This window comes from Embiotoca jacksoni, unplaced genomic scaffold (genome assembly GCF_022577435.1).
Source record: "Embiotoca jacksoni isolate LCO1_2020_lvr unplaced genomic scaffold, fEmbJac1.0.p SCAF_70, whole genome shotgun sequence".
Lineage (NCBI taxonomy): Eukaryota > Metazoa > Chordata > Actinopteri > Embiotocidae > Embiotoca > Embiotoca jacksoni.
The window spans coordinates 655,664-677,126 of NW_027185426.1; the positions used below are offsets into that span (position 1 = coordinate 655,664).

At 42.9% G+C, this 21,463-nt stretch overlaps 2 protein-coding genes across 9 annotated transcripts in view; both read left to right on the top strand.

The window, feature by feature from the left end:
• LOC138215171 (spectrin beta chain, non-erythrocytic 1) overlaps positions 1-9,679 on the top strand; it is an 87,222-nt gene extending 77,543 nt beyond the window's left edge. For all 4 annotated transcript variants that reach the window (XM_069177179.1, XM_069177180.1, XM_069177182.1 and 1 more), the window contains 5 exons: positions 1,386-1,440; positions 5,342-5,544; positions 5,623-5,796; positions 5,938-5,980; positions 6,666-9,679. In XM_069177179.1, coding sequence (XP_069033280.1) covers positions 1,386-1,440; positions 5,342-5,544; positions 5,623-5,796; positions 5,938-5,980; positions 6,666-6,875 — 685 coding nt within the window. In that variant the 3' untranslated portion in view covers positions 6,876-9,679. The remainder of the gene's footprint in view (positions 1-1,385; positions 1,441-5,341; positions 5,545-5,622; positions 5,797-5,937; positions 5,981-6,665) is intronic.
• Positions 9,680-15,759: 6,080 nt separating this feature from the next.
• LOC138215211 (echinoderm microtubule-associated protein-like 6) overlaps positions 15,760-21,463 on the top strand; it is a 50,993-nt gene continuing 45,289 nt past the window's right edge. For all 5 annotated transcript variants that reach the window (XM_069177245.1, XM_069177246.1, XM_069177249.1 and 2 more), the window contains exon 1: positions 15,760-17,316. In XM_069177245.1, the coding sequence (XP_069033346.1) occupies positions 17,120-17,316 (197 nt within the window). In that variant the 5' untranslated portion in view covers positions 15,760-17,119. The remainder of the gene's footprint in view (positions 17,317-21,463) is intronic.

Consider the following 21,463-nt stretch of genomic DNA (forward strand, 5'->3'; position numbering starts at 1 on the left):
AATACAGGAAGCACGGAAACATTACAACTCACTGATATTATGTTAATGAACGTGTTTAATGTTAATGTGGGAATCATTATCGTGAAGGAAGAAGGTGAAAGAGTCAAGCGATCGCAGCAGGTTTCATTCTTTTATAGAATTTTATCTAAAGTCATAAACTTTAAATAATCCAGTCTGACTTGATGTCCTCAAATGTTTTGTTTTGTTGGACCAACAGTCTAAAAGCCCAAAATTCTCAGTTTACCATGAAATGCTCTATTTAAACTATTTCTGTTTTTATTGTTTGATAGTTCTTTTTTTTGTGGTTTTTTAAATATTTATTTATATATTCTTGTTATGTTAGGGAGGACCAACAAAGTTAAGAATTTAATTTTACGGTGTTATCCCGCTTTTATTCTTTCATGACATTCAAATTATCTTAAATAATCTCTTAAATAAAACAGATAAAAACAAACAATCTCGAGGCTTAAAGACGGCAGTTTTCCTGGATTTTAATCGATTAACATCGATTAATTAAAGAGAAACGAGAGCAAAGAGAAAAAAGAAGAAAGTTCATGACCTCATCAGATGCAGGAACTATTTTATCAGCAGTGAAATGACTCTTTGTGTCTTTGTGTCTCTGACTCATTGTGTCTTTGTGTCTCTGACTCATTGTGTCTTTGTGTCTCTGACTCGTTGTGTCTTTGTGTCTCTGACTCGTTGTGTCTTTGTGTCTCTGACTCGTTGTGTCTTTGTGTCTCTGACTCGTTGCGTCTTTGTGGCTCTGACTCTTTGTGTCTTTGTGTCTCTGACTCGTTGCGTCTTTGTGTCTCTGACTCATTGTGTCTTTGTGTCTCTGACTCAATGTGTCTTTGTGTCTCTGACTCGTTGTGTCTTTGTGTCTCTGACTCATTGTGTCTTTGTGTCTCTGACTCGTTGTGTCTTTGTGTCTCTGACTCGTTGTGTCTTTGTGTCTCTGACTCGTTGTGTCTTTGTGTCTCTGACTCGTTGCGTCTTTGTGTCTCTGACTCTTTGTGTCTTTGTGTCTCTGACTCGTTGCGTCTTTGTGTCTCTGACTCTTTGCGCCTTTGTGTCTCTGACTCGTTGTGTCTTTGTGTCTCTGACTCATTGTGTCTTTGTGTCTCTGACTCGTTGTGTCTTTGTGTCTCTGACTCGTTGTGTCTTTGTGTCTCTGACTCGTTGTGTCTTTGTGTCTCTGACTCGTTGCGTCTTTGTGTCTCTGACTCTTTGTGTCTTTGTGTCTCTGACTCGTTGTGTCTTTGTGTCTCTGACTCGTTGCGTCTTTGTGTCTCTGACTCTTTGTGCCTTTGTGTCTCTGACTCGTTGTGTCTTTGTGTCTCTGACTCAATGTGTCTTTGTGTCTCTGACTCGTTGTGTGTCTACAGGGAGGGAGGGCCGGTGTCTCAGAACGGGCTGCCGTCCGACCAGGAGTCTCCCCGGGTTAGTTACCGCTCACCTGCCTACCAGAAATACAGCAACACCCTGCAGAGCCGCAGGACCACCGCTGCACCCTGATGACACACACACACACACACACACACACACACACACACACACACACACACACACACACACACATCACAGGTTAACCTTTGACCTCCCAGAGAACACAGCTCTATTGTTTGCCCCTTATTGATTAATCGTGTTTTATTTTAAAATCGTAACGACTTCAGCTTCACAGATTTCACGTTTGATTTAGTTTGAGATTTTACTTTAATTCCTTCTAACGAGAGGCTTCGAGATCACAAGAATAACTTCTGTAAAGCAACAGGACTGATTTACGCCGCAGAGGAAGAGATCCCGCCTCCACCGAAGTGGTTTTGTTTCCTGAGCTCAGCTTCATTTTAAATGATTTGTTCTTTCAAACAGCTGCAGTGTGACGAGCTTTTAGTCTTTGTACTGTCCACTTTTAGTTTGTTTAATTTGTCTTTCACAAGTAAATCTTAAATTCTTACTGTTTTATTTCCTAAAACTTATCTAACATTCCCTTTTTGTACTTTATTTGTTCAGTGAAAGAAACTAAAAAATAGACTTGAAGAACTCTTTAAATCACAAATTACCAGATTAGTGGAAAACACAAGTCATGTAAACAGGAAGTGATGTTTGCATTTTGTGTGTGTGTGTGTGTGTGTGTGTGTGTGTGTGTGTGTGTGGTTAAATGTTGAACGGGACAACAAACACACACACAGTACGTTCACAACCACAAAGCAGCAGCTGGTTTTATCCACTCTTCCTCCTCCTCATCCTCCTCCTCCTCCTCTTCCTCCCTCCTTCTCCTTCAGCCCGACCCTCCCGTCATCCTCTCCCCTCAGCTGCTCATGTTTCTGCTCTTGTACGTCATCATTTATAAACTCACCCTGTGGAACATCAACACCTGAGATCCTCGACATATTAATAATAAATAAATAAATATATCCCTCAGTGGTCACACAGCAACGTCACAAAGAGAAATCTAGATATTTATTCATTAACGTAAATCACAGCATCATCAGCGTATTGAGAGATTCGGTAAAACGAAATGAGAAAAATACTCCATTGATTAATAAACAAATCATTAAAACGTAATTTATAATACAGATTCACAGTCATATTCAGAGAAATGATGTCTTACTCTTATTGTCTTAAAATAAAAGATGTCAAATGCCTTTAATGTTTAATTTGATCATTAAAACTTCACATCGTCTTTGAGATATAGAACATGTGTTCTCATGTAAATCACAGCATCATCAGCACATTGAGAGACACAAGAAATATGATGAGACGAAAGAACAGAACCGAGGTTATGATGCATCTTCATCTTCATCTTCAAGTAGAAACAAACCATTTCTTACATACAATCTCTTTAATCCATTTTCTAAATCATTCCACAGTTCCATGTAAAACTGATGCGTTAATAATCGCTCCCACCACACGTCCGGCTGTGTGTGTGTGTGTGTGTGTGTGTGTGTGTGTGTGTGTGTGTGTGTGTGTGTGTTATTGTGTGTGTGTTATTGTGTGTCTCCTCCATCCTTCAGTTTTACTCCCCCAGCTCTCCTCATTATATTATATTTATTCAGTTATGTTCCATGTTGTCGTGAGTCTGTTGTTGTCACGGTTCACTGTTAACGTCTTTCTTCATGTTTCTGACTAACACGTCCTCCAATAAACCGTCAGCATCAATCATCCCTCCGACCCGCTCTGGTTCGTCTCCGTGTTTCTCTTCATACGGTCTTCATGTTTTTCTTTTATGCATGTTGTCACCATTATTATCATTTCAGTTCCTGTTGATGTTTCTTCATCTCATTGTTCTTCACTAGTTTTCATCCTGGAGTTTTACTTTGTGAAACTTCTGATCCGATCATCGTTCAGATGTCATCAGCTGGAGCAGTTCTTCATATTCTTTGATCGTTTGTTTCCCTCCAGGAAATCCTGCCGTCCTAATATTTATCGCAACTTTAGGAGATCTCTGCAATATTTGAGGGAGTTTGAAATTTGGCAAAACTCCTTACATTTTTCAGTAAAAACTGTCGTGAACTTCAATAAATAATCATTAAAACTATGTACACTTCATATTCAGAGAAATCATGTCAAATGCCTTTAACTTTAGTTTGATCATTAAAAGTTGACGTCGTCTCTGCGTATTAAACCAAACACAAATGTTGAGACACAAGAACTTCAATATCTGTGATGCACAGCAGCATTATTATCACAGGAAGTCATTATATATTATTATTTATCAGGTAGTTGATAAAAAGAAAATGCAACTTTTTTCTGGCAATTTTTGTGCAAAAAACTCATTTTAAATTCCACAAATGACATTTTTGAGAAAATCCGCCACAAAATCGAACATTTTATATCCTAACAAGTAAAATAAAACTGGAGTGATTAGTACAATAGAATAATTATATGAAATGACACATTTCTTTAAAACATTTTTGTATTCCAGCACAAACAAACATTTCAGTGTTCTGTTCTGTTGTTTCTCGAAACATGAGAAGTTACAGATACGTTTAAATTCAAAGGTTCAAACGGGCGTTTTTAGAAAAGAGAAAAAGGTCTTTGGTGTCCGTGGAGCTCCTCAGCGAATCACTGCTGTCACAACGTTTTAAGGTTCAAGAGTCTGAACTGGTGTCAGGTTTTAATAGAAGCTTTAATAAAACACTCAGAACCGATCCGACCGTCACCGAGATTTAAACTGAAGCTCTGAGGTCCAGTTGAGATCCAATAAAAGCCCACCGGACCGGACCGGACGGACCGGATCGGTCCGGGTCTGCAGTTAGAGCTCCGTGGATCCTCCTCGCCTCCCGTCCGGCCCTCGAAGAGCTCCGTCCGGTAACGAGCCTGGGTGGAGTGGGTGTGGTGTGGAACTATCAAACCTGCTGATACTCACCACCAAGCAATTCTCCCATGATTGTTTGAGATTTTATTTGGTGTGCCGTCTCGTCCTCGTCTGTCCTCACGCTGTCCTCACGCTGTCCTCCGTGTTGTGTGTTCTGGAGTGGTGCTGTGATCATGCATGTCATGAAACACGTGATCAGTGCATGTTGGGACCGCGTTCCCGCTCAACAACGTACGATGTTCCTCTAAAGAGGAAATCCGGCTGAGCTCACGCTGAATGCTAAAACACTGAAAAGCTCAACGTGAGGACGGAGACGACGTTGGTGGTTTGATGGACTGAAGACTCCGGCGTCTCGGTTTAGATCATTTCAGATGTTGTAGATTATGTCAGACGGTGAGAATTTAAGATATTGAAATGTAAAACTGTCAAACGTTTAAATATTAGCTTTGATTTTAGGTTGATTTATTGGATGGAGTTACTTTGTTGGCATTTATGAATAATTTTTAAAAAAAACGCAACGCTTTGTTTATTAGCAGAAAATTATTTCGTAACTTTTGATAATCAGGTCAGTCATTTTCAAGTAAACAAAAACGTTTTTCTCTTTTAGATATTTTACAGGATATTTTTGCATCTTTAGGACCGTTTTGAACTTCTTCCACTCATCGATGAATCGAGGAAATAATTGTCAAATTAACCAATAATGAAATCATCATCAGTTAAAACAGGACATTCAGCTGTTGGGTTAAAGTTAGTTAACTGGGTCCGTTTCATGGTGTTGAGGTCACGTTGAGGACTTTAAACATGATGCTTTCCTCGACTGATCTTTCAGTTTACGTCTCATTTATTTCAGGTGTTGAGTTGAAGGTTTGTTTGTTTTAACCAGATTGAAAGTGAAATCCTGAGATTGTTCTGTGCTCTGCATGCTGCCGCTCCGATTACTGATCAAAGCTTCTGAGTGTCTGCGGGACGGATCCGTCCCTCCTCTTCCTCCTCTGACTCCTCCTCTTCCTCCTCCGCCTCCAGGAGAACATCGACGGGGGCGAGGCGGTGAACGGCGTGTCGGAGCCCAGCCCCTCGGGGTCTCCCGGGGCGTCTCGCAAGGGCAAAGCCAGCCAGGCGGCGACGCTGCCGGCCAAGAGCCAGCCGGACGCTCCGACGTCCCAGCTGGAGGCCTTCCTGCACCGCAAGCACGAGTGGGAGGGGCATAACAAGAAGGCGTCGAGCAGGTACGGGTCGTGGCGACGGCGTTAAGACGTGTCGGCGACGCAGCGGCGATGACCTGGACTCTCTCCGTGTCCCCGCAGGTCGTGGCACAACGTGTACTGTGTGATCAACCAGCAGGAGATGGGCTTCTACAAGGACCAGAAGAGCGCCAGCCAGGGAATCCCGTATCACAGCGAGATCCCCGTCAGCCTGCGGGACGCCGTCTGCGAGGTGGCGCTGGACTACAAGAAGAAGAAGCACGTCTTCAAGCTCAAGTGGGTGTCGTGACGACGGAAACTCTCGCTGCTCGTTTTCAGTTTACAAAGATGTGAATTAATACGTCTAATTAATAATGCGAGGTAACTTCAGTACAGAAGAAAATCTAAATATGAATTTATATGCTTTAACTTCCACAGAATCACTGACGGGAATGAGTATCTCTTCCAAGCCAAAGATGACGTAAGTATTCAAAAATGTGTTTTAGTGGATGGTGATGAAAGTCCTCAGTCTTCCAGTAATACGTCTATATTTGTTTTATCAATTGTAAAGTTAAAGATTGTTCAACTCGCCGTTTTAAAAAGGTTTTACTTTGTTTTGTTCTGTATGAAGTCGGGATGCTGAGTAAAATGTAAATATAAAAGAATTTGATGATTTTCAAATCCATTAAACCCATTTAAATTTAGAAACGGAGAAGTTTTATTGTTTTCTGATAAATATCTTCTCATTGTGAATCTGATGTCAGCAACACGTCTCTAAAGTTGTTCCAGGATCATGTTCACCACTGAGCTGCATCAACTCTTCTTTTAACAACACTCTGGAAACCTTTGGGAACTGAGGAGACCAGTTTCTGGAGTTTTGAAAGTGAAATGTGGTCCCAGGATTTCAACTGCTCAACAGTTCAGGGTCTCCTTGGTCCTCCTTTGTTTTCAACATTCTGGAAACAAAGTCGTACTTTTTAGCCTTAACGGATCCTTTATTACATTTTCATTAACTTATTTATTCATAGAAATGTATTTTATTTAAATTCTTGGTCTTTATTTATTAATTATTTATTAAACATGTTAAACAGTAAGAGTTTATAACAGTATTTTGTTATTGTCGACACCTCCTCCTCCTCCTCCTCCTCCTCCTCTTCCTCCCCCAGGAGGAGATGAACACGTGGATCTCGGCCATCTCAGCCGCTGTGTCGGGCGACAAGTCGGAGGTGACGCCCAGCAGCCATAGCACGCCCGCCCCCGCTGCACGCGCTCAGACGCTGCCGGCCTCCGTCGCCACGGCGACCGCCGAGTCCAGCCCGGGCAAACGAGAGAAAGACAAGGAGAAACGCTTCAGTCTGTTCAGCAAGAAGAAGTAGAAGCTCCTACTCTTCCCCCTCCTCCTCTTCCTCCCCCCTCCGGGCTGTTCGGGGTCGTCCTCATCATCGATCGATCTTCGGTCACATATTTGTTGAAGATGTCCGCGTCAGCTGACCGGCGGGTCGATTCCGAGTCCGTTCGTAGCAGCTGATCCTCAGAAGAAGAATTAACTGAATAATTTAGTTTATTTAATCACAGCTGTTCTAATAATGAAATAACATTTAAATATAATAATTATTCTACGAGGTTTTTGAACTCCTTTATTGATCAGCTGCTACATCAGACCGCGTCCCAAACAGCCCTCCCTCCTCCCCCCCCTCCTCCTCCTCCTCCTCCTCTTCCTCCTCCTCCTCTTCCTCTTCCTCTTCCTCTCAAAGCGTGACTCCAGCATGCAAGCTCCGAGCCAAAACTCTCCACTCTGTGCCTATCAACCGTCCGGTCCGGCTCAGAGCTCCAGTTCAGCTCCAACTCTCCACCTCCGTTCACCTTTTGTAAGATAAGGAGCAGGAAGAACAAAAACAGACAGACGTCAGCTGCCGTCGTGAAGATTGAAGCCAGAGTTTGCCGCTGAACAACACCGCCACCACGATGTAGAGGAGGTCCCACTTTCTTCTTCTTGTGTTTTTCTATCTCCTGCTGTTCTGTCATCGTCCCGGCTGCCTTCTGCGGGTCGTGTTCACCCGTCGTCTCACTTTCTGGTTTTGTTCTTTTTTTTTTTGGAAGTTGTAGTTAGTTTCCCGTTCGGGTCCGACCTCAGTGGGTTTTTTTGCGAGGCCTTTGCGAGATGACGTGTATCCCTCTGTAGCGGGGAAACCTGAGACCACGGTGGGGTGATCCTCTGAAATTACACCTTTCTGAAGCTGCAGAATCATGTGAAAAAAAATAAGTGCTAAAAGCTCTGAATTATTCTGCTTTTCTGTCGGTCAGATTTAATAAAAACCTGTGAAAAGCGAGTCGGCCGCGGCGCCGGCCGCTTCCTGCAGAGCGGCTGTAATTCAGAGCGTCGCCCTGCGGTGCTTTGAACTGTATGTATAACTTGTGTATAACAAACTGTTAAAAGATAAACCTGTGTTTAATTAATCACCTGTTATTACTAATAAGACCTACCGACCGTAATAAGCTTCATTTGAGTCTAACGTTCTTTAGCTAACGATGTGTACACTCTAAAAACGAAGGAGCCGTCGAGGCGCTAACGGCTCGACGGGAACAAACAGCTGAGAATGTTTGTTTCTTTTTCTACTTCCCCAAACATTTCCTTCTTCCTCCTCCTCCTTCGTACGTTTCTGTTCTCCCCTCCTGTTTTTCTGTTTCCACGGTTACGCTAAGCTGTCTTAAGGTTTATTAGGGAGGCGTAGATGTACTATAAAAAAACTAAAAATTACTTTAAGCATCGCTGTTAAGTGGACGAGTCGGTTCTACAAAGCATTTACTGGAAGTGAGTAACGTCGCAGAATAATGGTCGCTTGCTTGTTGGCTTCAGCACTCCTGTTTTTTTAAGATTTCAGAGTTAAACCGCCGCCGACCTCCGAAGTGAAATCTGTCAAGATGTTTTTTAGCTACGGAAGCTCTTTAGTGACAAAGTAGAAATCTGAGCTGAACTCTTTCTGAAGTTTAAAAATTTCAAGACGTAATCAAAGTTAGAAGCGAAGTGGAAGATACTTTTATTAATTACAAAACAACTCCTAATTTTATATATTTATTCCTTAAACTTTGCTCCTAAATCTCAGATTTGTAAAATGTATTTCACATGTAAAATATTGTACATGCCGGCGTCCACACACCAGGGGGCGCTGCACTCTGAGGTTAACGGCAAAATTGTAACGTTTATTAGAAGTCTCACGTCTTATAAACTAAACAGACAATTTTTTATTACTGATTAATTGTTTGATCCATAAAACATCAGCGATCAGTAAAAATTGTCCATCGTAACATCTTTTTTTGACAAATCAACGATATAAATACAGAACATGTTTAATTTACTTTGATAGAAGATGGAAAAACTACTTTATTAATCAAATTGGCAATTCATTTTCCTGTAACTACTTTTTACAGCTATAAATTTGTCCACCATCATTCACTGATTTTCAACTATTTGAAAAGTTTTCCTTTAAAACAATTTTTTTTTTTTTGCCACCAAATAATTTACAATCAGGCAAAATTTTTAGTTCTGGATGAATTTTATCATCATGAATTGAATCTCAAACTGATTAAAGATTGAAGCAGCTTGAAGTGGGCGTGGCCTGTGGAAGCAGGTCCCCCCCCTCCCCCCCGTTGTCTGAAAAGGTGAGTTTAGATTTCAAACTTTACTCTCAAGTCCTGTTTGTTTTAATTTTTTTTGTAATTTTGTCACTAACGAACTTCCGTAGCTGCGAGGAAATGTGGCCGGCGTGATTCCCCAGAGAGCAGCAGGTGGGTGCGTTTGTTTCTCCACGGCTGGTGCAGGGTTCAGGCGGGTGGAGTCACTCGGTGATCGGCTCTCAAACGGTTCCTGTTTTCTTTTCTCTTTCCTTTTTTTTTTTTTCTTTTTTTCTTCATGCTACCTTCTCTGGCGGTTTGATAAATATAGTGTGCATTCCTCTGTCACTGTAACCATAGTAACGAGATATTTCTTCATATTGCACAATCAATAATGCCACGATGGGGGGGGCGGGCGGGCGGGGTGGGCGGGGCCTGGGGTTTGTAGGTGAGGTAGTCGGTGTGATGTGGACCGGGGGGGTCACTGCTAGTTGGATCTGCACCTGTAGATTTCTCCCCATCTCTGTTACATACATGCAAAAAGCCATTAAAATGCTTTTAAAACGAAGCGACTCTCTTTGTTCTTTCAGAGGTCAGAGGTCAGGTGTAAGTACAAGATATCGACCGTCAGCGAGCTGCAGACACTGATTGCACAGCGGGCTGCAGGGATTTATCAGGATTACAAGCTGCATGCAGAGAATCTGATTCAACACGAACACACTGATACTGAACCTCCACGCAGCAGCTCGGTCAGAAAAACACTCATACGTCAAAAACATACAAATTCAACATATGAACAAACTGTTTTCTAGTTATATTTCATTTTCAGTTTTTCACAACCTTTAAGTATTTTCCTTTAAGTAAATTGATAGAAATAGTAATTAAAGCTTGATATTTAAAATATATCTTGTATATTTTATCAGTAGTAACTTGTGAACTCAATAATTCAAGTCAAAAGTGTACGAAACACAAAACAAGTGTGAAAGTAGAAAGAAATATCTGAAAATATTGACAAAAACAGTTGAAACACTTAAACAAAAACTAAAAAAATATAATCAATAATATTGAAATAGGTGGCAAAAAAGTGAGCTGAGAATAATTGATCGATGGAATTAGTTTAAGGTCAGATACACTGAAAAAAGTAAAACAAACTGCAACAGCTGAAAATTATTGTTTTTTTCATTTAAATGAAAAAGGTCATTTATTTTTATGTTTGAACCTTTTTTTTTTATTTTGATACGACACAAACTGGCAACAGGACACGTTACGTAAATGTCCAAAATTTTGATTCATTTCTTACATTTTTTTAAAGTCAGCCAACGTTTAATTTTTTTAAGTGAAAGTAGTTGAAACATCAACAGTTGAAATAGTGAACAGAAACTAAAGGATCAATAACTGAAACAGGTTCATTCAATATTAACACAAAAATATATTTGACAACAGGAAAATTAAAAAAGTACTTTTAAATACTTCAGGTGCATTTTACTGATTATACTACTTTTACTTCAGTGAGGTTTTAAAAGCAGCACGTTTACTTGTAGTAAAGTAAAACTTTCTACTGAAGTAAAGGACCTGAGCACTTCCTCCTCCTGAGTTATTCGCTGTCTGTTTGTAGTTTGGCCACAGGGTGGCGCTGCAGACTGCAGGACGGTCAGAGATCAGCTGAACAAAAACCTGAAACTTAAACGTGGAGGTCGGATTTAATTAAGAAATCTAAACTTTAATCCAAATAAAACTGAGCTTCAAACCAGGTTTTCAGGTCATTTCAGTGTATTTTAGTTTAAACTGACCGTTAAATGTTCGAGGATCCAACTGATTTATATATCTGCATGAAAACAGTCATTAATATAGAAATATATACAGATGTATATATGTGTTTTATATTAAAGGGAATCTACTGAAATCTTTATTATAGAACTTTAAGTATGACATTTTCTGTCAGTTGTTGTCAAAATCTTTCAGATTAACATATAAAAGTCCTGAAGTTTAAATGTCCACATGATGCACCTGCTTTTTAACATGTCAAATTTAAATTCTTTAAATGCTGAGAAAATAACAGCGGGTTTTGTTTTTAACTCTGAATTCGGTTTTAATGTTTAAATTGTAATTTTTTTCCTCACACAACATATTTTATGAGTTTATAACACGGTTTTTTTTTTTTTTTTTTTACTTGCTTTTGGTTTTTCAGCTCTTTTTATTCCCTTTTTTTGTCGTTTTGCACCAGTTTCTTTTATTTTGTAATATTTTTCTGCACGTTTTTTACTTTTTAAAAATGTGACTTAATCAATTTCCCGCTACTGAAATTGATTTTATTATAAAATATCATTTTACATAAATCACGGTCACTTTCTCTCCTCCACTTTCGCCATCCAGCACCTTGGACAGCTCCTCCCTCACTGCTGCTGGGATTTGTAGTTCTATACTCCTCTCTGATTTATAAAAAACTCGTGAATAATTTTAATCGTAGAAAAAAAAACACGTACTCCCACAGTGCTTTGCGGCTGCGCGTCCTCTCCAGAGGAGCAGGGGTGTTTTCTCTCCGTGCGTCGTGGTTACCTCCCCAAACCGAGCCGAGAAAAGCGCGCGACAAATCACCACAGTGAGGGCGGAAGCGTGGAGAATAGCCCTTCAAAATAAAACCCGGAATATGAAGCTCATTAGGTTAGGTTATGTTAGGTAGTTACTTTATTCATCCCCGAGGGGAAATTTTTTCGCTACAGCAGCATACAGAAGCAATAAGATAATAATAGAACAATAGAATAAAATAGAATAGAATAGAATATTAGAAAAGCAATAAAATAGCAGTAAAAAAATATAAAATATAAAATGCAGTATATATCTATATATATTATATACAAACAAACCAAGAAACACAGTCAACAGTGTTATTGTTGTGTGATGGATTTTGCCAGAGGTGAGTTATTGTACAGTCTTATTGCAGTGGGCAGGAATGATCTCCTGTATCAGGAATGATCTCCTGTATCAGGAATGATCTCCTGCATCAGGAATGATCTCCTGTATCAGGAATGATCTCCTGTATCAGGAATGATCTCCTGTATCAGGAATGATCTCCTGCATCAGGAATGATCTCCTGTATCTGGAATGATCTCCTGTATCTGTCCTTGTGACAGCAGCTGGAGGAATCTTTTGGAGAAGGTCCTCCTCTGTCCCTGCAGCAGGTGGTGGAGAGGGTGGTCAGGATTATCCAATATGGATAATAGTTTGTTCAGCGTCCTCCTCTCCACCACCTTTTCTAGGCTGTCCAGTTTGTAGCCGATGATGGAGCCGGCCTTCTTCACCAGTTTGTTAAGTCTGTTGGTGTCTCCGGCTCCAATGCTGCTCCCCCCTCCACCTCTCCCCCCCAGCAGACCCCAGCGAAGTACAAAGCACTGGCCACAACAGACTGGTAGAACATCTCCAACATCTCGCTGCACACATTGAAGGATCGAAGTTTCCTCAAGAAAAAGAGTCGACTCATCACCTTCTTGTAGACAGCGTTGATGTTGGTCTTCCAGTTCAGTCTGTTGTCATGGCGACACCAGGTACTTGTACTCCTCCACCATGTCCACCTCCTCTCCCAGAACTCTCAGCGGTTGTGGAGCCGTCGTCTTCCTCCTGAAGTCGACCACCATCTCTCTGGTCTTGGCCACGTTCAGGAGCAGGTGATTTCTACCAGCCCACTCCACAAAGTCCTCCACTACTGCCCTGTACTCCTCCTCCCGTCCATCCCTTATACACCCTACCACTGCAGAGTCATCAGAGAACTTCTGCAGATGTCTTGACTCTGAGTTGTTCTGGAAGTCAGTTGTGTAGAAGGTGAACAGGAAGGAGACAGAACAGTTCCCTGAGGAGCTCCAGTACCACTGACCACCGTATCAGACAGCACACTGCCCAGACGGACAAACTGTGGTCTGCCTGTCAGGTAGTCAGTGATCCAGGAGACGGTGGACACGTCCACCCCCACCACCCGCAGCTTCTCACTCAGCAGCAGTGGTTGGATGGTGTTGAATGCACTGGAGAAATCAAAGAAAGTGATTCTCACAGAGTCACCGGTTCCATCCAGGTGAGACTGAGCTCGTTGCAGCAGGTAGATGATGGCATCGTCCACTCCCACACGAGGCTGGTACGCAAATTGCAGAGGGTCCAGAGAAGATTTCACCAGCGGCCTGAGGTGGGCCAAGACCAGCCTCTCCAGCACCTTCATCACATGAGATGTGAAGGCAACCGGTCGGTAGTCGTTGAGGCCGGATGGAGTCGTCTTCTTAGGGACTGGAACCAGGCAGGACGTCTTCCACAGCACCGGGACCTCCTCCTGCTTCAGGCTCAGGTTGAAGAGGTGTTGTAGGACCTCAGCGAGCTGGACGGCGCAGGTCTTCAGGACCACGGGGCTGATGCCGTCAGGTCCTGCAGCCTTGTGCTGGTGGAGTCTCTCCAGCTGTCTCCTAACCTGGCCAGTCGTCACAGAGAGGGGGGGGGGGGGGTCAAGGTGTCGATGGAGGAAGAGCCCTTTGAGATTGAGGGCTCTATGCAGTTCACCAGGGGGGCAGAGGGGGAGGGGGGAGGCAGCAGAGGTGTTTGGGAGGTGTGGAGGAGACAGATGAGGGTGGTGAACTAAACCTGTTGAAGAAACAGTTTAGCTCATTGGACCTCTCCAGGTTCCCCCTGGTTGTTCCTCTCCAGGTTCCCCCTGGTTTCTCCTCTCCAGGTTCCCCCTGGTTGCTCCTCTCCAGGGAGCCCCCTGGTTTCTCCTCTCCAGGTTCCCCCTGGTTGTCTCTCTCCCCTTGAACCCAGTAATCTCCTTCATACCGGTCCACACCTCCCTCACGTTGTTCTGCTGGAGTTTGGCCTCCAGCTTCCTCCTGTAGGAGTCCTTGCACTCCCTGAGCTTCTCCTTCAGGTGGCGCTGCACTCTCCTGAGCTCCTCCCTGTCCCCAGACCTGAAGGCTGCTTTCTTCTTAATAAGAAGAACTTTCAGGTCACTGGTGATCCACGGCTTGTTGTTGGGGAAGCAGTGTCCAGTCCGGGATGGTACGGTGGTGTGTTCACAGAATTTAATGTATTCTGTGATACAGTCCGTCCTGCTGTTGATGTCCTCCCCATGTGGTCCACACAGCACGTCCCAGTCCGTGGACTCAAAGCAGTCCTGCAGGGCATCTTTAGCCTCCTGTGTCCACCTCCTCACAGTCCTGGTGGTCACAGGCTGCCTCTGCACCAGGGGGACATACCTGGGAGTCAGCAGGACCAGGTTGTGGTCTGATCTACCAAGGGGGGGAAGGGCAGTAGTCCTGTATGCATCCATGGCATTAGCATACAGTAGGTCCAGAGTTTTATTGTTCCATGTGGGGCAGTTCACATACTGGTGCAAAGTTGGCAGTACTTTATCCAGACTGGTTAAAGTCTCCAGTAACCAACAAAAATGCACCGGGATGCTGAGTCTGAAGTTTGGACACAGTGGAGTGGATGGTGTCCACTGCTGCCTCTACGTCAGCTGATGGAGGAACGTACACAGCGATAACAATGGCGGACGTGAACTCCTTCGGCAAATAATAAGGACGCATCCCCACGGCTAGAAGTTCAATGTCCGGGCTGCAGAAACGTTCCTTCACACACACGTGGTCGGGATTACACCACCTCTCGTTCACATAGACTTCAATCCCTCCACCTTTCTTCTTGCCGCTCCGAACAACATCTCCGTCCGCCCGAACAGTCCTGAAGCCGGTACGGCCGCGCTGTGGTCCGGGAGATGTGAGTGCAGCCATGTCTCGGTGAAACACATGATGCTGCACTCCCGGTATTCCCGCTGGGTCATGTAACCAAACTCAAGTTTTCAAGTTTCACAGTGTTTCTGTTTGTTGAAGAGGATCATGTGCATCATGTGTCGGCACTTTTCAAGAAGCTAAATCACAGCAAAGAGCCGCGTGACGATCGCAAAATACCCACAAAGTAATAATCCGATGGGGCCCACATTCAATCTTGCTTCAACAATCAAGAATTTCATCATCTTCGGTTCATATTTTCATTAAAAGATTCAGAGAATCTGGAAAAATCACTACAAACAGACATTATTCTGGAGTGGAAATCACTGCATGGGCTCAGGAACACTTCTGGAAACCATCGTCTGAACACAGTTAATCGCTGCTTCCACAAATCAAGACAGTCGACCATGAGTTTGTTCCAATTGTTTTGTGTACGTGATAATTCAGGAACGCCTCGAGGGAATTTCTTGAATTTTTTGCACAAACGTTCACTCAGATTTAAAGATGAACTGATTGGGGTCAAAGGTCACTGTGACTTAAACATTTGGGCCATAACTCAAGAATTCATGTGGATATTATCACACAAAATGGGCTATCTATTGGATACGATTTTATTTTATATACGAAAGGTCAAAGGTCATCAGCACCAGCTTCATGGGTCAAATCCAGTTGATCTGAAAAAGAATCTAACTCCAGCTGTCAGATATATTGCAGTGAAAATGTACAGTATTATAGGTGGAGGAGTATAATGTAGTATAGTGTGCAGTACAGGCCTCTGCTGGATGATCCGGGGCTTTTATTTTGTAGGCTCAGCACCGGAAGCGGGATGTTGATGCTCGGCTCTGCATCTCTTGATGCTCGTCAGTCCTGAAAACCAGCGAGAGCATCTCGCAGCTCACAGCGCGGAGGGTCGGTGGTCCGGGAGGGTCTCCATCAGACGTCTGAGTCCGCTTCACCGAGCAGCGGGGGTCCGCGCGGCGGTCTGCAGGGGGGGGAAGTGGCGCGTGCTGCGGCGGAGGATGCTCTCCTCCTACCGGGAATCAGGACTTTCCTCTGCCGCCGTCCGGCCGGGATGCTGCGGTGTGCAGCCGGCGCTGCTCCGCTACTCTGCCCGCTGAAGTTGGATCATCTGCGGGGATTAAACATTTGTTTTTGTCGCTCTCTCTCTCGCGCTCGCGCCCTCCTCCTCTTCGCCTCTCCCCGGAACCGCCCGAGCCTCCACGGTGGGAGTAATCCGCTCCTTGTGTGTTGTGATGCTGGATTATTTTACGTCCTGACTCCGCTGGATGTTACTCACGCACAGATTTGTGAATGAGCGGCGCTGCGGGGTGCTGCTGATGTGAAGGCGCGAGGGGCTCTGGGAGGAAGGAACCGGGAACCGGGAACCGGGGCCGGGTGGAGGATTAGTGAGAGCCCGGATTATATTCTCTAGCAGCAGAAGCCTCCCTCCATCACTTCTGGATCCAGTTGCTGGTTTTATTTTTTCACGTCCTCGTGTCTTTGTGCACGCGGTGAGAACTTTCCAGGCGCGTGTGATTTTTTTTGTTTGTTCTTGTTTAATATCTTTGAGGCAAAATGAAAGAAGATACTAAAGATAATAAACAATTCCTGTTAATCAAAGACACAGAAGATGAAAGAAAATAAAGTTCATCAGAAACTCTGCATGAGAGGGTGAAGATGATGATGATGATGATGAAGGCTGGTAAACGTCTGATTCACCTGCAGACGAGATGAACTATTAGCTAGAATTATTTCAACAATAATATTTAATAAAATAATTAGTTAATCTGACTGTTTCCATGGAAACACTTTAAAAGTTGCCGCAGCAGATAAAAAAAAAAAAAAGAAAACCTGAGAATTTCAAATGACGTCACATGACCAGAGGAGCCATGAAACGTCAGATAACTTCACACCAGACAGACCGGAACTCTCTGAGAGTTTGTCCTTCTCTCTATTTGTTATGAAAAGTGAAAATAATGGTGAATATAGAAGAAAGTTTGATGTTTAAAATCACCTGAACTCAAACACAACCGGAACTCTTTTATTTTGAAAAAAAAAATATCCACTTTGAGATGATGAAGAGAAAAACCAGCAGGTGAATCTGCAAAAAAAAAGTTATTGAAAAACTTAAGTAAAAAAAATCAACCCGTTCTGCTGTGGAGGATCCGGAACCACAAGCAGCAGCTGCAGGACAGAACCGGGCAGTACCGGGCGGAGGAGGCGGACCCGGTGTCCCCGTCAGATGAGTGAACATGTCGGACCGGAGCGCCCCGGGCTGCCGGCTCAGACTGGACTGGGTCTACGGGTACCGGGGCCACCAGTGCCGGAATAACCTGTACTACACGGCCGGGAAGGAGGTGGTGTACTTCGTGGCCGGAGTCGGGGTGGTCTACAACACCAGGGAGCACAGCCAGAGGTTCTACCTGGGGCACAACGATGACATCATCAGGTAAGACCCGCCACATCCCCATAGATAATGAAAAACACACCAGAAAAGATTTCGTAAAATTACAATTAATAGCTCCAATTTGAGACCTGTTTTTCAGCCTTTATTTGTTTACATTTTAGAAAATTAATTTAGCCGAATTAGCGATTTAAAGTTTATTTTTGTGAAACAATAATGAATCATCTGGCAAGTATCACTGAACTACTTTGATTTTGAAGAAAACTTTTAAAACCGGATGATTCTTGTGCAGGTTTTTGTACCGTCTTTTTTTCCTCTGATTTAAACATTTTTTTCTGGATGCACACCGGAAATATTGACATCCTGTGAAAGTGTGAGTCGCACTGAATCTAAAAATATGTTTCGTGTCTGTGTGTTCAGGTCTGAAGGAGTTAAAATGGATTCTTGACACTAAAACGTTTCACAGATGGAAACCAAACTACAGCTCAAATTATTCCAACCATCAAATCCGCTGACAAAGCTGCCTGTTCCGTCCCATTAGTCTCCACTACATTATCTCATAGGAAGCAGATATGAGCCTAATTATGAGCTAAAGGCCGAGACATAATTACAAGATAAAGTCTTGACATCTTTTGTAAAATTCAGTCTGCTTCAGTGGACCTATGAGCTTTTAGCAGGAGGAGGGAGACAAATCAGAGACGTCACGTTAAAGTCGGGAATAAATACCTCAATCAGCTTCAAACTAATACATATATTATTGTAAATGTTTAAAAAAGTGCTACATCAAATCAATGTTTTCACAGATTGATGAAAAATAAACCGTTATAACTTTTTTAAAGATGAATCTCCCAATAAAATGTAGCTATAAACTTATAAAGAAAAGAGGACCCACAGTCGATCCCTGAGGAACTCCAAACCGACTTTCATCTCATAAAGACTTAAAATCCTTCACAAAAAATATTTTTATAAAATCTGACAAACTTTCATCTGAATTTCACATGTTTAAAATGTTGTTTTACATTTAATATTCACATGGAATTCATGGTTTTACACATCAAACAAAACTTTAATTTAGGACGTGAGAAATGTGAAGTTTATCATTAAAATCAAACTTCTATTAGTCAAACAAAGTCAGGATGATAAATGGGAAGAGAATCTATTCATAGTTCTGATATGAAGTTCAGATGAACTCATCCGAGGAAAATGTAACATTATTTTATCATTTTCTGTGCATATAAAACTACAAACACCAGAAAACTGCAAAAACAAAAAAAAAACAACCCTCATGTACAAAAATAACTTCATAATCCTGGAAAACATCTTCAACACCTTCACAGCAGAAACTAATTACATTTTTGTTCAGAGTGTAAACCGGTTTCATAAACACCGACAACCGTTAATCTGGGATTATCAGAAAGTTATATAATGCGTTTGTTTCCCAGTCAGAGCGGGAAAAGGACTTTTTAGCCATTTTGCCTCTATTTGTAGTCATTTTGCATCTATTTGTAGTCATTTTGCATCCCACTGTGGTGGTCCTGCACATCTTTTTAGTAGTTTGGAAACTCTTGGTGGTTGTTCTGAATGTCTTTGTGGTCTTTGTGCTAATTTTATGTGTCTTTTTTAGTCATACATTTCTCTGAGGTCATTGTGTATCCGTCAGTGGTTATTTAAGCCATTTTGTGTCCCATAATGACGGTTTTGCATCACTTTGTGGTCATTCTGCATCCCTATGTGGTTTTGAACCCCTTTGGTGTCGTTTGGCATCCTTATGGAGTCCATTTGTTGGTCGGGGGGTGTTGTGTCTGTTTTGTTTCAAATTCGGATCATTTTGCATCCCATTGTGGTCATTTTATGTCTTCTCGTACAGGCACAATTGGGTGCGGTACGGGATATCGCACTGTTGGCATAGCCTGTCCAGTAATACAGTCATCACCACAGATTTATAGTTTACCAGGGACTCGATTTTAATCCGACTTTATGAAATTATTTAATCATTTCTTACAAAATGTAATGAAATAAATACAATTGTTGATGATAATATATAACAATATAAATGTTAGTGATGAATTTATATGAATATAACTGTTAATAATAGTATATATGTTATGTGTGCAGCGTTTACATTTTGAATGAATGATTTGAAAATACCCAACTGAGCTGTGGAGCAGCAGAAGGGATTTTCTCTGTTGATGAGAGCAAATTAGAGCGAGTGGAGGAGGGAGATGATTCAGCGAGGTCGCTCATTCATCGAACACACACACACACACACACACACACACACACACACACACACACACACACACTCTCACACTCTCTCACACACACACACACACACACACACACACACACACACACACACACACACACACTCTCACACTCTCACACACACACACACACACACACACACACACACACACACACACACACACACACACACCTGGTGTATTCACCAACACTGAGCAGGCTGTGAGTCATTGGAGCAGCAGGCGTGTTTGGACAGTTTATACAGCAGGCCAGTCAGCTGCAGCCTGCGGGTGTATGTATGTATGTATGTGTGTGTGTGTGTGTGTGTGTGTGTGTGTGTGTGTGTGTGTGTGTGTGTGTGTGTGTGTGTGTGTGTACGTGTCACACTAATTGAAAAGCTGGATGCTGCCTCAGCTGGCCGTGGTTTCTGATAGAAGTGTTAAATTTGAGTTTGGGCCAAATTATCAGCTACCTGCAGGTTTGAGGCAGCATGTGGAGAAACAACATTAAATATGTTGCATGTGGAGCTGCTGAGGTTTTCATTAAAACCAAAAACCAAATCCAGAATCAGATCCACTCATTGAATCTGAATCTACTGAACAGATCGGATCAGAAGGTCGGATACCAGCTGAACGTTTACTGCATGTGTTTCCTGTCTGTTACTTTTTCCTTTCTGAATGATAACATAAATGTTATGAAATGAGCTGCAGAAAATGGCTGAAAAACTTCCAGTATAATTAAAACATAAAAGTTCCTGCTGAAACAGACTTCCTGTTCCATGAAGAGGAATTCAAACGGATTATTTCCCTCCAAACATGAACTCTTTTAGTGTGAATCTCTGAGCACGTAGCAGATCTACGTGTTCAGGATCTACAAGCTCCTCCTCCTTAAATCCCAGCTTGTTATTTTTACATTATGGAACATATCAAGCAGCAGACGGGACGCGCTGACAGGCGAAACTGTCGGCCGCCTCCGGTCTTCCTTCATCCTGCAGACGTGCAGCAGTGAAGTCGTACAGTTGGAACTCAGTCGCTGTTTCTGGCTGCAGGAAATGATTCTGTCTGTGATGCGTCGGCCGTTTCATCGCCGCTGGCAGCGCCGCTCCTCTGGAGATCTGCCAACGCAGCATCGCCGGCCGAACCGGTGGAGACGAGTTCTGGTCTCAGTTCGGAAACCTCAAAACAACCAGAACGCGTTTGATTTAACATCGTCTGTTTAAAGAGGAATAACTTCTCATTTAAATGTCGCAGAAAAGAAGAAGAGACGTTCAGAATATCAAACGTCTATCCTTAAATTAATTTATTTTTCTGCATAGAAATATAGTGAAGACACTTTTCATTTTTCAGCTTGCGAAATGTCAAAGCGTTTTTTTTTCAAGCAGCAACAATTAAAGATGTGACATGTGACAGAGGTCAGAGGTCATAGCTCCAAAGTCCACTGTGGAAGTGCCACAAATTGCCCAAATTGCCACCAAGTGCCACTCCCTCCAAAAAAAAAACCTGATATTTTTAGATTCCCCAGTAAATAAATTCATGTTTGATCTGAGTTTTCCTTCATGTCAGAAACAAACATCCTCTCAGTGTTCCTGCAGCTTCTTCAGAATTAGAACGGTCTCTCCGCCTCCCCCGGTGGAGCGCTTCAGTAATTGCGGGCTCCGTGTTGACGCATTAAATCGATGCTGAGTGTTTCTGAAAGGGGAGAGAGTGCGACTGTCTTCTTCTTTCATTGGCTTCCTTTCATGGCCGAGACCTCCCGCGGGGCGATCAGCCTTTATGTTCCTCCGTCAGCCGGCTGCTGAATAGTTCCAGTTATTACCAGGAGCAGGAAGCTGCCGCGCTGCGCTCACATTTCCAGCTCTCCGTTCACTTCGGTCTGCAGGTTTTCTTCTTCTTCGTGAGTTAAAACCTGCCGACGCTCTCCGGCTCTCTGACCTGGTTCAGTTTCTCTT